The sequence below is a fragment of the Globicephala melas genome, chromosome 11 (assembly GCF_963455315.2).
Source record: "Globicephala melas chromosome 11, mGloMel1.2, whole genome shotgun sequence".
In the NCBI taxonomy this organism is placed as follows: Eukaryota; Metazoa; Chordata; class Mammalia; order Artiodactyla; family Delphinidae; genus Globicephala; species Globicephala melas.
The window spans coordinates 38,262,346-38,279,386 of record NC_083324.2 but is presented as its reverse complement, the minus strand read 5'-3'; the positions used below and the strand labels follow the sequence as shown (position 1 = coordinate 38,279,386).

Below are 17,041 nucleotides of genomic sequence, written 5' to 3'. Positions count from 1 at the left end.
GGGCTCTAGGCACACAGGTCAGTAGTTGTGGCTCACAGGCTCTAGAGCGCAGGCTCAGTAGTTGTGGTGCACGGGCTTAGTTGCTCTGCAGCATGTGGGATCTTCCTGTACCAGGACTCAAACCTGTGTCTCCTGCGTTGGCAGGCAGATTCTTAACCACTGCGCCACGAGGAAGTCCTGGGTATAGAGTCTTAATCTGGATCTGAGAATGGGACATCTTTTGCAACCCAAGGCATCACTTTATTCATAAGCAGGGACCACCAGCTTGGCAGTTTTTGGTTGGTAGACTATGTAGCATTGGAGGTCTCTATCTAAACCACACAGGACATCTGTAGGTAGAACAGACAGGTGACAGTATAGCATGACAGTGATGAGCAGATGCCTTAATTGGCAAGTTATATTCTCTTCCCTAGAACTATTTGGCTGAGATGGAATTTGCCTCTCTGAAATGCAGAAGGTGTTTGAACTCTGTTTATAGCCCTGTGTCAGTTCACTGCCTTTCTGAGTTCCTCACTCTTCTTTAGGTAGAATTGCTATAGTCCTCACTTGTCTTTTTGGTCAAATGCTTAGGTGGCTTTGGCCGAATCTTAGTTTGTATAAGGCTGTATGGGGTTTCCTGTGCCTTTTGGTAGTTAGAAGAATTCACTGAAGAGTTCCCTCTGATGGGGTAGCAAGAAGAAAAGAGTCGTTAATCAGCCTGCATAGTGCAGGAGCCTGCTTGAGTCCCAGCTTCAGTCCAGGGAGGAAAAGTCATTTATACAGTTACCTTCAATGGGAAGTAGATAGAGGCCATCCATAAAAACTATTTATGGGATTTAAAGTACATTGGCTTCTTCCTTTAACTTTCCCCTTGCAGAACATCTGATTTGTACTCGCCCTTTCTAGCTTACATTCTCTACCCTCAGAATGTAAATTAAAGCAATTTTCCCCTACTTCCATGTTTCTTACTTAGGTTATCACTTAGGTCTTCTATCTAATTTAAATACAAGCCTCTTAGGAACTATTTGGTGGTAATGGTTACACTACTTTGTGAATACACTACTGAATTGTACACTACTGAATTACACTACTTTGTGAATATACCACTGCATTTTATGGTATGTGAATTACATCTCAATTTTAAAAAATAAGCCTTCTTGAAAACTGGTTGACAACTTCTAGAGGCAACAGGATTAAAAGAGAATAACACCTAAGTGAATGCTTGAAGGTAATCACTGGTCAAAGAGATCAGCAAATAAAGTGATGTCCCCTGAGTTTCAGAGAAGTAAAATAAATCAAGACTTTTCATGAGTATTATAGGAAATGATCAGACAAGAAGTAGAGAAAAATGCATACAGATGGACCTTTTTTGTGTGCTTTCTGGAAGGCTCATTGTACCTCTGTTCCAATGCATTTTTTTTTAAATAAACATGATCCAACTATATGCTGTCTATGAAAGACTCACTTTATTTTATTTTTATTTTTTATTATATTTTTTTATTTTTGGTTGTGTTGGGTCTTCGTTGCTGTCCACGGGATTTCTCTGGTTACGGCGAGCGGGGGCCACTCTTCGTTGCGGTGCAAGGGCTTCCCATTGCAGTGACTTCTCCCGTTGGGAGCACGGGCTCTAGGCATGTGGGCTCAGTAGTTGTGGCGCACAGGTTTAGTTACGCTGCGGCATGTGGGATCTTCCTGGGCCAGGGCTCGAACCCATGTCGCCTGCATTGGAAGGCAGATTCTTAACCACTCCGCCACCAGGGAAGCCCCCAATGCATATTTTTTAAAAAGAATATTTTCAACCTCTAAAAATGTAGTTGGGTTGTAAGAATTTGTAAATTCTCAGAGAGAAGCTGTTTTCTACATAGGAGACCTTTGGAGGCCTTGAAGGTCTTGGTTATTTCAGTCTCAGTATTGGGAAGTTTCTCTACTATTTCTCCTTACTAAAAGAGGGCTGCTTTGCCTTCAGGGGAGTTTTTAAATGATCTGGAGCACTTTGAGATGTTTAGAGTGGTCTGAAATGTGACTTCCAAACCACCTCAAAATGTACCTTAGGAACCAGGATAGGGGAAATGGTAATATTTCATTTGTAGAACTTAGTCCTGGCTCTGTTGAAAGAATGTTAGTTTTGTTGTGGTATTGCCTCTTTTGGTTTTGTGGGGCCTACTGTTTTTTGTTTCTGGTTTTTTTTTGCGGTATGCAGGCCTTTCACCGTTGTGGCCTCTCCCGTTGCGGAGCACAGGCTCCGGACGCGCAGGCTCAGTGGCCATGGCTCACGGGCCCAGCCGCTCCGCGGCATGCGGGATCTTCCCAGACCGGGTCACAAACCCGTGTCCCCTGCATCGGCAGGCGGACTCTCAACCACTGCGCCACCAGGGAAGCCCTTGTTTTTGTTTTGATCACGATTTTAAAAACTAGATTTGGACTGGAAAGAGAAAAAAAAAGATATTTATTGGCTTGGTTTATATCTTTCATGGTTCATTCAGTTGTTTTAGGGGCAGGGGGAACAGGAAAACAAAGTAAAACAAAACAAAAAATTCCTTTCATGTTTATTTGAATGCCCACCAGTGCTTTTGAGTTTATCAGAAATGAATGTTGGTTGTCACAGTCGTCAGATGCATGTTAGAAAATCCCATGGTACAGGAGTTGGGGTGGGAGCTGCTGAATAGTACTTCATAGCTCTCTGGTGAGGGAAAGTGACTAGATAAGATGATTTTAATTTTATTTATTTATTTTTTAACTGAAGTATAGTTGATTTACAATGTTGTGCCAGTCTCTGCTGTACAGCACAGTGACTCAGTTATATACATATAGACATTCTTTTTTAATATTCTTTTCCATGATGGTTTATCAGAAGTATTGAATATAGTCCCCTGTGCTATACAGTAGGACCTTGTTGTTTAGATAACATCATTTTCAAAAATGAATCAAATGTCCCTGACAGGGTAGGAAAATCATTGCTTAATAAATGAAGCTTAAGCTTCATTAGTTTTTTCCTAATAACCGAGCAATTGAATTTGTGTCACAAATTAAATGATTTCCTGCCTTTGCTTGTCTTCAAATCAAAGAAGAAAATATTAGCCAAGCTACAAAAATTCCTGGTAGCAATGTGTGAGGTTATGTGTGAATTGGTGGTTAAATAATATTTGTGTAAGTATTGGAATATGTTTCTTCAACCTGAAAGTATTAGTTAACATTAGTTAACATGTATGTGCTAACTTTGGAAATAAAATATTGGATGAGTAGATCCTCTCAAGAAATTTTTGTCAAAAATTCTGACATACTTAATTTTAATTTCTAAAACTATGCAGTGGTGTTATGTTGAGGGAGTAGAGTGTTCTGTTTGTATAATTGTAAGTAATTTAAAATTCTATATTTTTTAGAAAATTTTTCATTTTAGCTTTCACATTAATATCAAGTCCTAGAAAGTGCTCACCTTGTTTATCAGACAATGAGTATGTTTGACAATGTACAAGCATATCTGATGAAAGATTTTGGTAAATCTTAATCAAGAATAGTCCTGTATTTTATTTATTTATTTTTAAAATTATTATTATTATTTTTTTGCGGTACGCGGACCTCTCACTGTTGTGGCCTCTCCTGTTGCGGAGCACAGGCTCCAGACGTGCAGGCTCAGCGGCCATGGCTCACGGGCCTAGCCGCTCCGCAGCATGTGGGATCTTCCCGGATCGGGGCATGAACCCGTGTCGCCTGCATCGGCAGGCGGACTCTCAACCACTGAGCCACCAGGGAAGCCCAGTCCTGTATTTTAAAATGGCTGCATGGAGGACAAGTGCTGTCAGTAAGTTAGCAGCAATACAGGGGCAGCTGTCTCATCTTTAGTCCCTGAGAGTGCTTTGTAATAGAAGCACAGGGGTACTGAAATGTATTATCTCATGCACCCCTGAAACCACCCTGCAAAGGAGTTACCATCATTGCTACTTGGCATATGAGATAACCCAAGCCCAGAGAGAAGTGCCTTGCCTGAGGGCACATGATGAATTAGCTGTAGCTTCTTGCCTATGTACATAACTGTAGAAGTTACTTTGTGTGTTGCTCCAGTGAAGATACTCATTACAAGTGATGTGGCATTGACTGAGCGCCACCGCGTGCCGGGTATTATGCTAGTGTTGGGTGTACAGAAATGAAAATATCCCCCTCCCCCACTTAGTCTGGGACCTCTATTGTTCTGGCATCATCTCTCTGCATGGGCAGTTTGCTTCAGCATTGATGCTACTCCTCTCTTGGGTGATCCTTTTGCCACTCCTGTACCATCTTTCCTGTCAGGTTGGAGTGTTCTTAGCTGGGGGGAGAAACTCAGATCTTACTCCTGATGGTTGCTCTGTAGGTTTTTTTGTTTGTTTTCAAGTGAACAAAAATTGAACTAGATCATTGGCTCTAAAAAGAGTAGTTGTTCCCAGATTTTTAAAAAGTCCTGGGGATTTAATATACAGGGTTGTGACTATAGTTAACAGTACTGTATTGGATATTTGAAGGTTGCAGTAAGAGTTGATCTTTAAAGTTCCCATCACAAGGAAAACAAATCGTAACTGTGTATGGTGATGGATGTTAACTAAACTTATTGTGGTAATCATTTTGCCGTATATACATATATCAAATCATCATGTTGTATCCTAAAAGTAATACAATATTATTTGTCAATTATAGTTCAGAAAAAAAAAGTTCCCTTTTTTGACTTACATAGCATTTTGAGATGGTCTATGCTTATCTACTTGTCATAACTCTTCCATTAGGCTAAGCTCTCTGAGGGCTAGGACACTCCCCTCCTCTGTGCTCACATAGCGTTGTAAATGTCAGTGGAAACTAATGAGTTGAATAAGGGTGAGAATTTCCTAACAAATGTTAATCTGGGCCCGAGAACCATCATCAGGATGAAGTAACCCTAAGATTAATTTTGGATTTTGAAAACTACTTGAAAATACAAACCAATAAAAAATATTAAAAAAAAAATAACCATCTGGTGCAGATGGAAAGCTAGATAAAATAGAACCATATGCAGTTTTCAAAAATTTAGCAAGTAATCATCAGTGCATATCTTCGTAGTTTCATCTGTCTTATTATAAACCAGCAATCCTTATATGCATAGTTGAAGGAGAGAGAATTGAAAGTGCTTATAAGATGTCAAAGTGATGATTTCATATGGGCCAATTTCATTCTTCCCAGATGGTATTTTGACATGTAAGTCAGATATTTTCCTAATTTTCCTAATGAAAGCTGCAGGTACATACTCATTTGAGGTTTTAACATAGCAAAGTACCTGTTGGAAATCTTTCACACAGGCCTCCTTTGTCATGTTATTTCCATTGATGGGAATTCAGATACCTGGATCAGTTCTGTTTGACTTTTGTTAAAATCTCTAACCTGATAATATTTTACTTTTCTTCTAAACACCTATATTCCCAGTGAAATGGAATTAGGAAAACAAGACCGATAGAACTAAGCCCTCTTGAATCTCTATTAATATTTTGCATGGTGCTTTTTATATTCATAATGCTTTGTTTCCACAGAAATATTACTTCTTGTTTAAAGGGGGAAATCCCTGTGTTTTCTTTTTCCTCAAAGATACCCAATAACATTTAAATTAATTTTTCCCTCTGCCTGTGTCCTTTAAAATCCTGATTCTTTCTTACATTTCATAGTTGGTATGTATATTCTGGCCTTTTTCAAAGTCAACCAGTACTCTCCTAATGGGAAATTCAACTGGACTTGTTTATGTTTAGTTGGGTTTTTCTTGGTCAGTTTGAATATAGGGCTGCTCATCTCATTTGCCTAAATAAAAATCTTGGTGTATAACGGTTACGAAAACAGGGCTTGGTATAGACTAACAGTTGGCTTGAATGATCAAGGGCCATGTTTGTCAGCATCACTGAGTCAGCTTTTCTAGGGACAGAGACTAAAGAATTAGTTCTGGGATTGGATATTATTTATCAGGGCTTTGTTTTCTGTACGTTGTTTTCCCCTAAGCACCTGGTTAGCTATTATCACAGATACTTTTTTGGGGAACAGGCAACCACATGGTTAATGAAGATGGAGAAGAATTGAAAATTTAATATTACCTTTATAGATTTCCTTCCTTTGCCTTGTTCCCATCCTTCTCAACTGCAAAAAAAAGTATAAGGAGCATTCACATTTCTATGAGAAATCTATACATTTAGGTTAGGAAATGGAGAAAGATATGCTTTTTAATAGTCATACAAATAAGCCACAAAGACCCATCAGCCCACCAGGTTTCTTCCCAACATGTGATGATGGAAGAAAAAGGTAATAAAAGAGGTTTTTTTATTACTCTTTTTAGGTGAGAATTTGTCTGTGGGACTGTTAACACTGAGTTTACCATCTTGATGATTCCAGATGGTTCCTAGCAATTCTGAATGCAAGGTTGGTTGGTAGTCTTCAGAACATTTAGGTCTCTGAGTGGAACATCTTCTGTGTCTACTAGAACTTTTTCTGTGAATTATAAAATTACATTTGAGAACTAAAGGAAAAAAATCACAATTAGCTCAATACAACCACTGTAATCATTTTTGTTTACAGTTGTGTCACATTACATCATTTTCAGATTTCTGTATATTCACCTGTGCTTGCTCAACTCCTCTCCCCTACCCCACACCCCATTTTCCCTCTCATGGAGTGAGCATGAGAGGTGGGGTGTGACTCGGCTATGACTTCAGGTGGTCTCTCCAGTTTTCTCTGAGTATGAGCGTTCACTATGCTGGCTGTGATTCTGTCATTTAAAGTGATATATTTTTCATACATTATGGCCCTTAAATGCAAGCCAACCTCTTCATCTGGTGTCAGCCAAAAGAAAAGTGATCTGTTGCGACGCTGGAGGAAAAACTGGCAGTGTTGGACTTAACCTATATTGAGAGATGGTATGTTGTTCTTCACCTTGGGGTGTTCAAGTATGATATTGAAAATGCATGGTTTTCATCTCATATGCTGACTTTTGTCTCTGACCTCTGAATTAGATGCAACTTCATTGTATTTAATTCTAGTTCTTTTTCCTATACACATTTTATATAATTGTTCTCAGTTTTAAAGTTTTTAAAATATACTATATTCAATATACTATATCAAGTATCTTATCATATTGTAATTTTTATAGCCATCATTTACAACAAGACTTTTGGGGTTTTGTCTTTTCAGAAGAATTTTGATAGCCAGTATATTCAGTCCATGAAAGTGAATGCTTTCTAACTTGCACAGTCAGGCCCACTCACAATGGTTCTGCCATAGATATTTTAGAATAAAAATAACTGTTGTGCTCAAATTTCAATATTTCTTAACTGTAGACATAGTCTTATCTGTGCTTAGGCATGTGGGATCCTTTCTGTGATTGGGCTCCGTGGAGGTTGGAAATCAGATTAACTTATACAGTGTAGTGGTTAATAGCATCAGTTTGAATCTGGACTGACTGGGTTTGAAGCCAGGTATTGCTCCTTACCATTGAGGTGATTTTGAACAAATTACTTGTTCCTTCTTTGACTGCTTCCCCATGATGGGTAAAATGAGGTTAATAATATTTACCTTATAGGATAGTCATGGGAGGATTAACTATATGTAAAATATTTAGAATACAGTCTTGCACCTACAAGTGCTTTGTAAATATTACTTGATATCATCACCCGTTTTGGCAATTTATGAAAATCCTTATAGTACAACTCTGAGTCTTGGACACACAAAATGCTTTGGATCAAGATTGGGTCCTTTTTAATTTTTATTTATTTATTTTTAAAGTTTTAGGTATTATAGTTAAACTTTTTTGCTTTTTCTGGCCACACTGCATGGTTTGCAGCACCTTAGTTCCCTGACCAGGGATCAAACCTGGACGCCAGCAGTGAGAGCACCAAGTCATAACCACTGGACCGCCAGGGAATTCCCTAAACTTTAAATTTCTGTTTTTGTTTCATAAAGTTTCAGGCAGAAGAAGTTGAATGTTGGGCTTATAAATTTAAATATTATATCTGAAGTACATTGTCAACATATAATATCTCAGGAATGTATAGAGATGCTATTAGATGCTCATTATGTCTGCTCTAGATGCTCATTATGTCTCCTCTAGTATCTTTTCCTTTGCAGTGACATTAGTATCAAAGTCTATTTGTTCTTTAGCAAAGTATGAATGTTGCCATGAATCCTTTCTTTTTCTGCACATAGATTCTGTGTGCTCCTCTGGGCCACAATAGTTACTTCTTTAAGAACAGAAAGGAAACTCAGGGCTTTGCCAATTTGGTGTTGGTGTTCTGTGTTTTTCATTTTGGCAGCTATGGAGAGGGTTTGCTTTCCACACACCTGGATGCTCCTTTGACAATGTTCTGTAGAGGTAATCAACACACTTGAGAGTATATCTGCTTGTTCTGTGGCTGCCCCTTTCTGATTGTGGACATACATTTGAATGTTTACAGTAGATACTTGGTGATAAAAGGCACTTTAGTTGCTTCTGCTCTTCTGCAGTGTTTCCCAAGAACACTCAGAGCCCTTTACAAAATGCAGAATGTTTTATGTATGAGATGTTCACTGAGTTGAATCAAGAAATCCACTTGAAAGGAAATATGTAACAAAACAATTTCTCCTGTTAATAGGGTATATACAAATGCATATACTGTTTCTCTAAAGTAGTTTCATTTCTCTAAATAGTTACTAATTAGAGAAGACTGATTTTGTTGTGGTAAGTTTAAATAGAGATTCCAGGGGTTAGTTCTAATCTGTGTTGGTCAAAGCTGTGAAATCAGGTAGAAAGTCTGTCCACCTAAGGGGGTGCTGAGATTTCTAGTAGCTTTCTTTTCTTCCTGGTCATTTCCTAAAATTCAAAGGAAGAATCAAATTATACCATTGTAACATTTCATAATGAACTTGGAGTATGTAACAGATCTAAAGCCTTACCTATATCATAATAAAACATTTCAGGCCATTCATTCCATGTGACAAGGGATCCAACCCATTTCACCAAGTTTGGTCTGTTTTTAAGTTATATTTTCTCTTGCCCTAGCTTTTTTGTTGTTGTTTTCCTTTTCCCTTTTTTTTTTCTTTTTTTGCCTTTATTACCTTGATTCAATGATACCAGTTTTCTATTATTATATATACTTTGTGCTCAAAATTGACCTAGGTTTTGTGTGGTTTCTCTTTCCCTGAGTTTTATTTCTTTTTTAAAAAAAAATAAATTTATTTGTGTCTTTTAAAAAATTTTTGGCTGTGTTGGGTCTTTATGGCTGCACGCGGGGCTTTCTCTAGTTGTGGCGAGCGGGGGCTACTCTTCATTGCGGTTCGCAGGCTTCTCATTGTCGTGGCTTCTCTTGTTGCAGAGCACGGGCTCTAGAGCTCAGGCTCAGTAGTTCTGGCACATGGGCTTAGCTGCTCCGCGGCATGTGGGATGTTCCCGGGCCAGGGATCGAACCCGTGTCCCCTGCATTGGCAGGCAGATTCTTAACCACTGCACCACCAGGGAAGCCCCTGAGTTTTATTTCTTATTTGAGCAAATCACATCTTTTTCTTGGTGTTCCATCTGCACAGTGTCACTCCTAAAGATGAACTTCTTTATCCTGTGAGGCAGTAGAGTGGCGGAAACATGGAAGCCACTTGTGGAGCATTGCTTTAATAAGTATATTTTTGTAGTCATATGGTGGCAGTATCAAGGAAATTATAGGATGGGGTTAGTGTTAGAGTTTGTCAGCTTGTAAATCCCATGACTTCCCATCTCATGGGTCACGAGAGTCACAAATGACACTTGCTCAGGAAAATGGTGAAGGGTGTTTTGTGCTCTGATGGTACATACAATTCTTGAACATGTACTGATTGCTAACAATTCCTGTCTCTCCCCCAGCCTACCCCAACTTTGTGCATAAGCACAGTTTTGGACCCAGCCATTTGTACTTATTTATGCTTTTACACCTTCTTCCTTTCATAAAGATTTTAGCTGGCTTATGACTTGAGTTGAAACAAGGAAAAAAAGAGGAGACCTGATATGGTCTGTCCCCTGCCAACCAGAAGCTTCCTGTGGTATATAGTTGCCTCAGTCTGTCAGCACTTCTGTCTTTGAAGGTGGTTTCTGCTTGATAAGTGGTGACTATTAGTATAGCTTTGAGATAATTGCTTCTCCTCCTTCTCTCGGTATACATTTTTTTTTCCAGATACTTTCCTGTTCTTGTTGACCTTGTTTTTCCAGAAGACTCAGCCTGTGGTTAAAATGTTTCGGGTCCCCCTTTGAACTTTCTGTGGGATTACCCAATTCTGGGGCACCCTCACCAGATCAACAGTGCTAAAGAGGGCAAAGAATCTTCTTGGTTAATAGAAAAGGCCATTTTGGAATGACTTTCTAAGTCCAGAAACATCCAGACTTTCCTTCAGTACTTTTTTCTGTTTGGGGTAGCAGCTTTGCCTAGTACAGGGGAGGGGGGGGGCTATGGGGAGGGCTTGTGTTTAAGGGGTTCAGAAACAGGGGATTTAAGTGTGTCTTTTGTGTTTTCAAGGCACTAACACCACTCCCGTCTGTATTTAAATGCTGTCCCCAGGTTACGACTATGGCTATGTCTGCGTGGAGTTTTCACTCTTGGAAGATGCCATCGGATGCATGGAGGCCAACCAGGTTGCTTTATACTTCGGTCAAATGATGCTGGAAGGATATATTTTTTATGTATGGGGAGGGAGGGCTTCAAATGATTAAACTTTGGAAAGGCACCAGAAATATGTATTTGGAGCATACCACATTCCAACCAGGAGAAACTTTAAAAGAAGCTGGGAAGGTTTCTCTAGAAGAGTTAATGGGCACAGAGTGTATTTTAAAAAATAGCATTCAGTTGTAGTTGCACCATATTCCAAGGACAGTAGATGGAAAAAAATGACAGGTCTGGAGTGCTTCCCTTTGGGATGTGACTGAGCTTGGGATCCAGATGCAAAGAATGATCCTTGCCTGTCTGTGATCTGAAGGAACTTCCTGGCACAGGAATTCTAGGTCAGTACTTAACACCCAGACCTAGGGTGAAGACCACTGATGGCAACTCCTGTGGCACTCAGGTCCTGCCTGCAAGTGCTACTTTTGGAAGAGGGCCAATGGGGAGAAGAGAGTTAGTTGTTGATTGTTGGGGTCTTTTGCATTCATCATTGTTCTTTGCAAATTGGGGTTTCGTACTCAAGTTCTTAGCTGCATATAGTCAGAGCTGGTGAATCTGAATCTGTACTTACCTTATGTTTTAAACACCTAGATGTATTTAGCTTGCCACCTAGAACTGTCATCTGGGTCTTTAATTGAACGCTGCCTGGTAGTTTTGGGAGGAATTATGAAATGGATAGAATCCTTGTCATCGTGTTTCCTTGGGGAAAGTTGTTTTCTCTGTGGTGTGTTAGTTCCTCCATCTGTAAAGTGGGAGAAAGAAGCTTAGTGATACAGTTTGATTTTTATGTACCCCCTGCCTGTGCTTAACATTGTGATTGCGATGCACCCAGAATCTTAAAAGAAGGCTCTGCCAGGGAAGAGTAGTATTGCATGAGAACTGTTTCTCTTTCATAGCCGAATGCCCTTTCATCAGCTTTGTTCCATTCAGCATGGCTCATCACACTTAACTTTTTCCCTTCTTTGACCATGTTCCCCCTTTATGGCAATGGAGATGACATGCTCTAAATCCTCTGGGATCAAGAAGTAATTAGAGGAAACTTGATGTATCCATTCCTATTGTTAGTAGTATAAATACTGTTAGATCCTCAGAAAATGACTGCAATAGGACTATATCCCCTTCACAGAGTTCTCGTTGCCTGATTTGTTCAGTGTCCATCATTGAGTCAGTCATTTAACAGATACTAATTATGTGTCAGAAAATGCTATCTGCCAATATTTGGGGAGAGGAATAAAAGTCCTAGTCTATATGCTTATGGTTGATTCCATTCTAGCAATCTGTCCTAATTTGAGAACATTCATTTAATTCATAAGCATCTTGTCTTTATCAGTGAGTAATCTTTAAATCCTTTGCCACTGTACTAAAGAATATTGTGAGTGGTAGAAACATAAATGGGGAGCCATGGCAGATGCCATTTCTTTAGTATCATTCTCCCAACTGTGTGTTTCTCCTAGAGGGATGTTGCTTTTTATCAGAGCTATATAATCTTAAAAATAACCATATTGTGTCTTAACTGCCTCTTCCTTCTATCCCCCAAAAAATCCTATCTAAAGTATCCAGCCTCCTAAAGAGTAATGTCAAATAGAACTAGGGCAGCCTTCTTTAAAAATAAGGATTATCATAATGCTGGATTTCTGTTAGAGGTACATCTAGAAAAATGTTCATTTACACAAGCAGTGTCAAGGGGGTGTGGCCTATAGACATATCTCCCCCCACCCTTCCCACCCATTCTTTGAACACTCTCCCAGATCCCTCATGAATGACCTTTGCCCAGTGAATGGGACACCAGAATAAAGCAGGAGCAAGGCCAGAATTTTTCTAGACGGGTAACCATGCTCTTGCATATGTCACTCTGTGCAGGAGAGCAAATAAGAGACAGCCTCTGTCTTCTAGGACCTTATAATCTCATACTAAGAAAGGTGACAGAGATTATGTGGTACTCATGGATTCCATAGAGTGTTCTCTCAGATAAACTCCAAATTCTGTCCGATAACATTTTCAGTATTCACTGGAGTTATTTCTTTTTTGTTTTTTTTTTTTGTTTTTTTTGCGGGACGCAGGCCTCTCACTGCTGTGGCCTCTCCCGTTGCGGAGCACAGGCTCCGGATGCGCAGGCTCAGCGGCCATGGCTTACGGGCCCAGCCGCTCCGCGGCATGTGGGATCTTCCCGAACCGGGTCACGAACCTGTGTCCCCTGCATCGGCAGGCGGACTCTCAACCACTGCGCCACCAGGGAAGCCCTGGAGTTATTTCTTAATAAGATATCACCATATCCTTATTCAGTCAACCCGATTTCCTAGATTTTTATTCTTCCCCTAGCCATGGGACAGAGGTCACACTGCTAACACTGCCATGCAATAGAATCCTCTCGCTGAACTGCATAGACTTCATGACCCAGTCAGTATTCTTCTAACAACCTTTACCACAGCTCAGATGTATACAAATCATTCTGATGAGAAAAATTTTGAGAATGGAATATTCAGGGGGATTTTTGTAATTAGGTAGTATAGCATAGAAAAGAGGAGTGTAGGTTCTATAGTCAGATGTTACTTCCTAGCTGGGTTGTCTCTGGCAAATTTCTTAACCTCCCTTGGCCTCAGTTCCCTCTGTTACCAGTACCTCATGGGACCCTGGAGTGGATTAAACGAGATCATGCATTCACGAGTGCCTGCTGTGTACTAGGCACCTTTCTGGATGCTGGAGATGCTGCAGTAAACGAGACAGATTATATAACTTCTGTTTTAGTGATAGAAGTCAGAGCATAAGCAAGTAGACAAATTTAAAATAATATATGATAATGCTAAGTGCTATAAAGATAATGAAGCAGGGTATTGAGAGAATGCATATGAGGGCAGTTTTAGATGAGGTGGTTAGGGAAACTTCTTGAGGAATAACATAGAATTTGAGTAGTGACTCTTGGTGCATAATGTATACAGAACACTTAGCATAGCATCTGATACCTAGTAAGCATTTGAAATTAGACAGTCGTCTCCTCCTCCTCCTCTTCTTCTTCTTCATGTCAAGTAATTTCCAATCATAATTCTGGGAAAAAAAATTTTATATCTGGATTTTCCTTAAGGAAATGGATGTGGATCAAGCTCCCAATAACACAGCAGTTTAAAATCTTATGAGAGACATAAGAATGTGAGGGACGAAGTCCTTACTCCTTGGAGTAAGGTGCAAGTGTTTGTGGAAGATGTCTATTCATCCATTCTCCTTCCGTCCAAGTTTTACTTATAGAAAAATTAGTATGAATTCTGAGTCACCATCTACAGGGCACCTTTGAGTAGTCTGTGTATATGCTTCTGAGGAGGGTTCTATGAAATGCTTTGGGTTGAGATTTTTATAACTCTTCACTATCCTGACTCTTGATGTGAAATGTCTTTTATTTATCATTGACTGATACTTATAAGTCTGGGGAAGGGGATAAAGGAGGCTTCTGTCAGCTTGGTTTGTCAGATACTGTGGGGTATGTGTGCATAATGAGGTTGTTCAGGATGATAACTAAGGCCCCTCTAGCCCTTTCCCAGTGCCTTAATGGAGACATCAAACTAGTAGGATGCTCTGCAGCAGTACTGAGGATGGTGGCCAAGGGGACTCATCAGGGCATCACTTAGCCAGCAGCTGTCTGTCTGGGAAAGTAATTTCCTACAGAGGTCTGTCAGCTCATACCTTCACCATCTCTGTCTAGGAGAAGTATAAAGCCAGCAAACACTGTGAGATGCAGAACCTTTTATTCTATCCCTTCCTGGGAAAGGTATTTCTAGCAGTGTCATATACCCTTGGCTTTCTTTATTGTCCAAGTCCCTGAGGATTGAGAGTGACTATTATCTCTTTTCTCTTTGTCCCATTGCACTGGGACTTGGGGAGGGGAGTAAGAAGCATTGTGTTAGAATATCTCTCAATGGCTGCCCAGTTGTGCTAGTTCTCTCAAACCGTTGTCATTTGGTCTGCAGCATTTTATTTTCTCAAATTTGCAGGTATGATGTTTGTTGCCTATTTCTGTTTGACCAAATAGTCACTAAAGTGCCCTTATAAAAGGGCTCTGGGAGAATAATTCATTTCTCTGCAGTTTTTACTCAACTTTATTAGCATCAGTGACCTTCTTTACTAAAGATGACTTGGCTACATGACAGAATCAGCCTGACTTTATAAAGTGCAAGGGAAAAGGATGCTGTTATCACCTAACATGAAAATTCCTTCAGACACTGGCTTTTTCTAGTATGTGGAATGAAGACTGTAGAATACATGAAGTTTTATGAAATAGTGTTTTTTTGTGTCAACAAACTTAAGAGAGTTTGAGTTTTTGAAGATACCAGGACGGCCAGGGTATTTCTGAAGGTATGTGAAGGAAGCCAAATCTTAAATAGGATCCGTCCTTGTGATTAAAATGAGATGAATAGGGAACGCTTATGTTTTGGGGGATGGGAAAGACTTTGTTGAGGCCATGATGGAAAAAATGAGCTGAGACTCAGTTTGTTGGAATCTTATTTAAGTTGTTAGCAATATTGTATGAAACATTTCAGTACTTGAATTGTGTGCTTTCCAGGTAACAAAAAAAAATAATCTTTATAAATACCTGCAAGGCTTGTGGCGTTGCCTAAACCTGCAAGGCTTGTGGCATTGCCTAAACCCTCACCCTAAAACTACTTCACTGAAGAGAATGTGGCATCCTGGCCAGAGCTCAGCTGTATAACTTGTGGCTTGAGTCATGCCATTCTTTCTGGAAATCTCAATTTCAGTACCCTCTCTTGAGTGCCCTCAGTAGAGGTATTGGTGGGAAACAGAAAGGAAAATGAATTCTAAAATGTGTGTAAATCAACAATTGAAGATTCTCACTCACTGGAGAGTTGGGGAATTCTGGAGAATTAAAAATGATTTTAAGGGGGACTTCCCTTGTGTCGCAGTGGTTGAGACTGAGCTCCCAATGCTGGGGGCCCAGGTTCATACTGGGTCAGGGAACTAGATCCCACATGCATGCTGCAGCTAAGAGTTTGCATGCCACAACTAAGGAGCCCGCCTGCTGCAACTAAGACCCGGCACAACCAACCAAATAAATAAATAAATAAAATATTTTTAAAAAATGATTGTAAGGATTGATGATCTGATTATGCAGTTTGGTTACCTGTCCAGTGATTGAGTCTTGGCTGGGCACCAGGCAATATATCATAGTAGTTAAATATATGGACTCTGATCTCCATCCAACTAGCTCAGTAGGTAAATACATGGACTCTGGAGGCAGACTGCTCAGGGTTGCTTCTCAGCTCTGTCACCTTCTACTATGTAACTTGGGCAAGTGGCATAACATAACATCTCTGTGTCTCAATGTCTTCTCATACTTCTAGGGATTAAATGAGTTAATGCATGTAAGGTGATTCGAACTGGGCCTGGCACGCAGTGAACATTGAGTGTTTATTTGTTATTAGCACACAACTTATCTGACTGGACAAGAAAGTCCTAAATTATAGCAGCTCCAGTTTTGGCTTCATGGAGTATATGGTTAAAAAGAGGATTTGGTGGCAGTGTCCAGGGGATTATTTTTACATCAACAATACTTCTTATTTAGCCTGCTGATTGGGACTGATTATCAGGTCTTTCTAGGTGTTTCTCCTGCCTCAGTGATCAAATCTTAAATTTTCTCAAGAGGAAGTGCAAGAGACATACCACATGTGGGGCATGGAGTATGGTTAGACCACACTGGGAATCTAGCCTATGACCTTAAAACCCTAAACTCTGGTAACTAGCCACTGGCGTTGCCTATCTCAGATTTTTTCCAATAATTGTAAAAGGTGCTCTAAGTTGGAGTCAGTTTAGTTTTCTTGAATTTGAAAAGTAAATATTTATCATTTGGCAGTTTTAAGGGAAATTTCCAATGTGTCTCCTATAATGAGATTTATGATTATTTTTGTTACACATGGTTCATTTCTGTGGTTGGAAGAAATTTAGTTCCTAATTTGTTCTAAATTGGGCATGTGCCTGTATATTTTAACCTTGTGCTTTGTTGTTGCCATATTTCTTTCAGCTTGTATTTTTTTTTAATTAATTAATTTATTTATTTATTTTTGGCTGCGTTGGGTCTTCGTTGCTGCACGTGGGCTTTCTTTAGTTGCAGCGAGCCGGGGCTACTCTTCATTGCGGTGCGCGGGCTTCTCATCGTGGTGGCTTCTCTTGTTGCGGAGCACGGGCTCTAGGCATGCATGCTTCAGTAGTTGCAGCACTCGGGCTCAGTAGTTGTGGCTTGCGAGCTCTAGAGCGCAGGCTCAGTAGTTGTGGTGCACGGATTTAGTTGCTCTGCGACATGTGTGATCTTCCAAGACCAGGGCTCGAACCCGTGTCCTCTGCATTGGCAGGTGGATTCTTAACGAGTGCGCCACCAGGGAGGCCCCCAGCTTGTATTTTTAGTTAATGTTTGACTTTTTATAAAAATTGGGATTGTG

General features: G+C 40.0%; 1 protein-coding gene across 2 annotated transcripts in view; it reads left to right on the top strand.

The window, feature by feature from the left end:
* The window catches only part of RBM6 (RNA binding motif protein 6), a 107,631-nt gene that overhangs the window by 37,204 nt on the left and 53,386 nt on the right, over window positions 1-17,041 (top strand). For both annotated transcript variants that reach the window (XM_030867200.2, XM_060307480.1), the window contains one exon: window positions 10,506-10,579. In XM_030867200.2, the coding sequence (XP_030723060.1) occupies window positions 10,506-10,579 (74 nt within the window). The remainder of the gene's footprint in view (window positions 1-10,505; window positions 10,580-17,041) is intronic.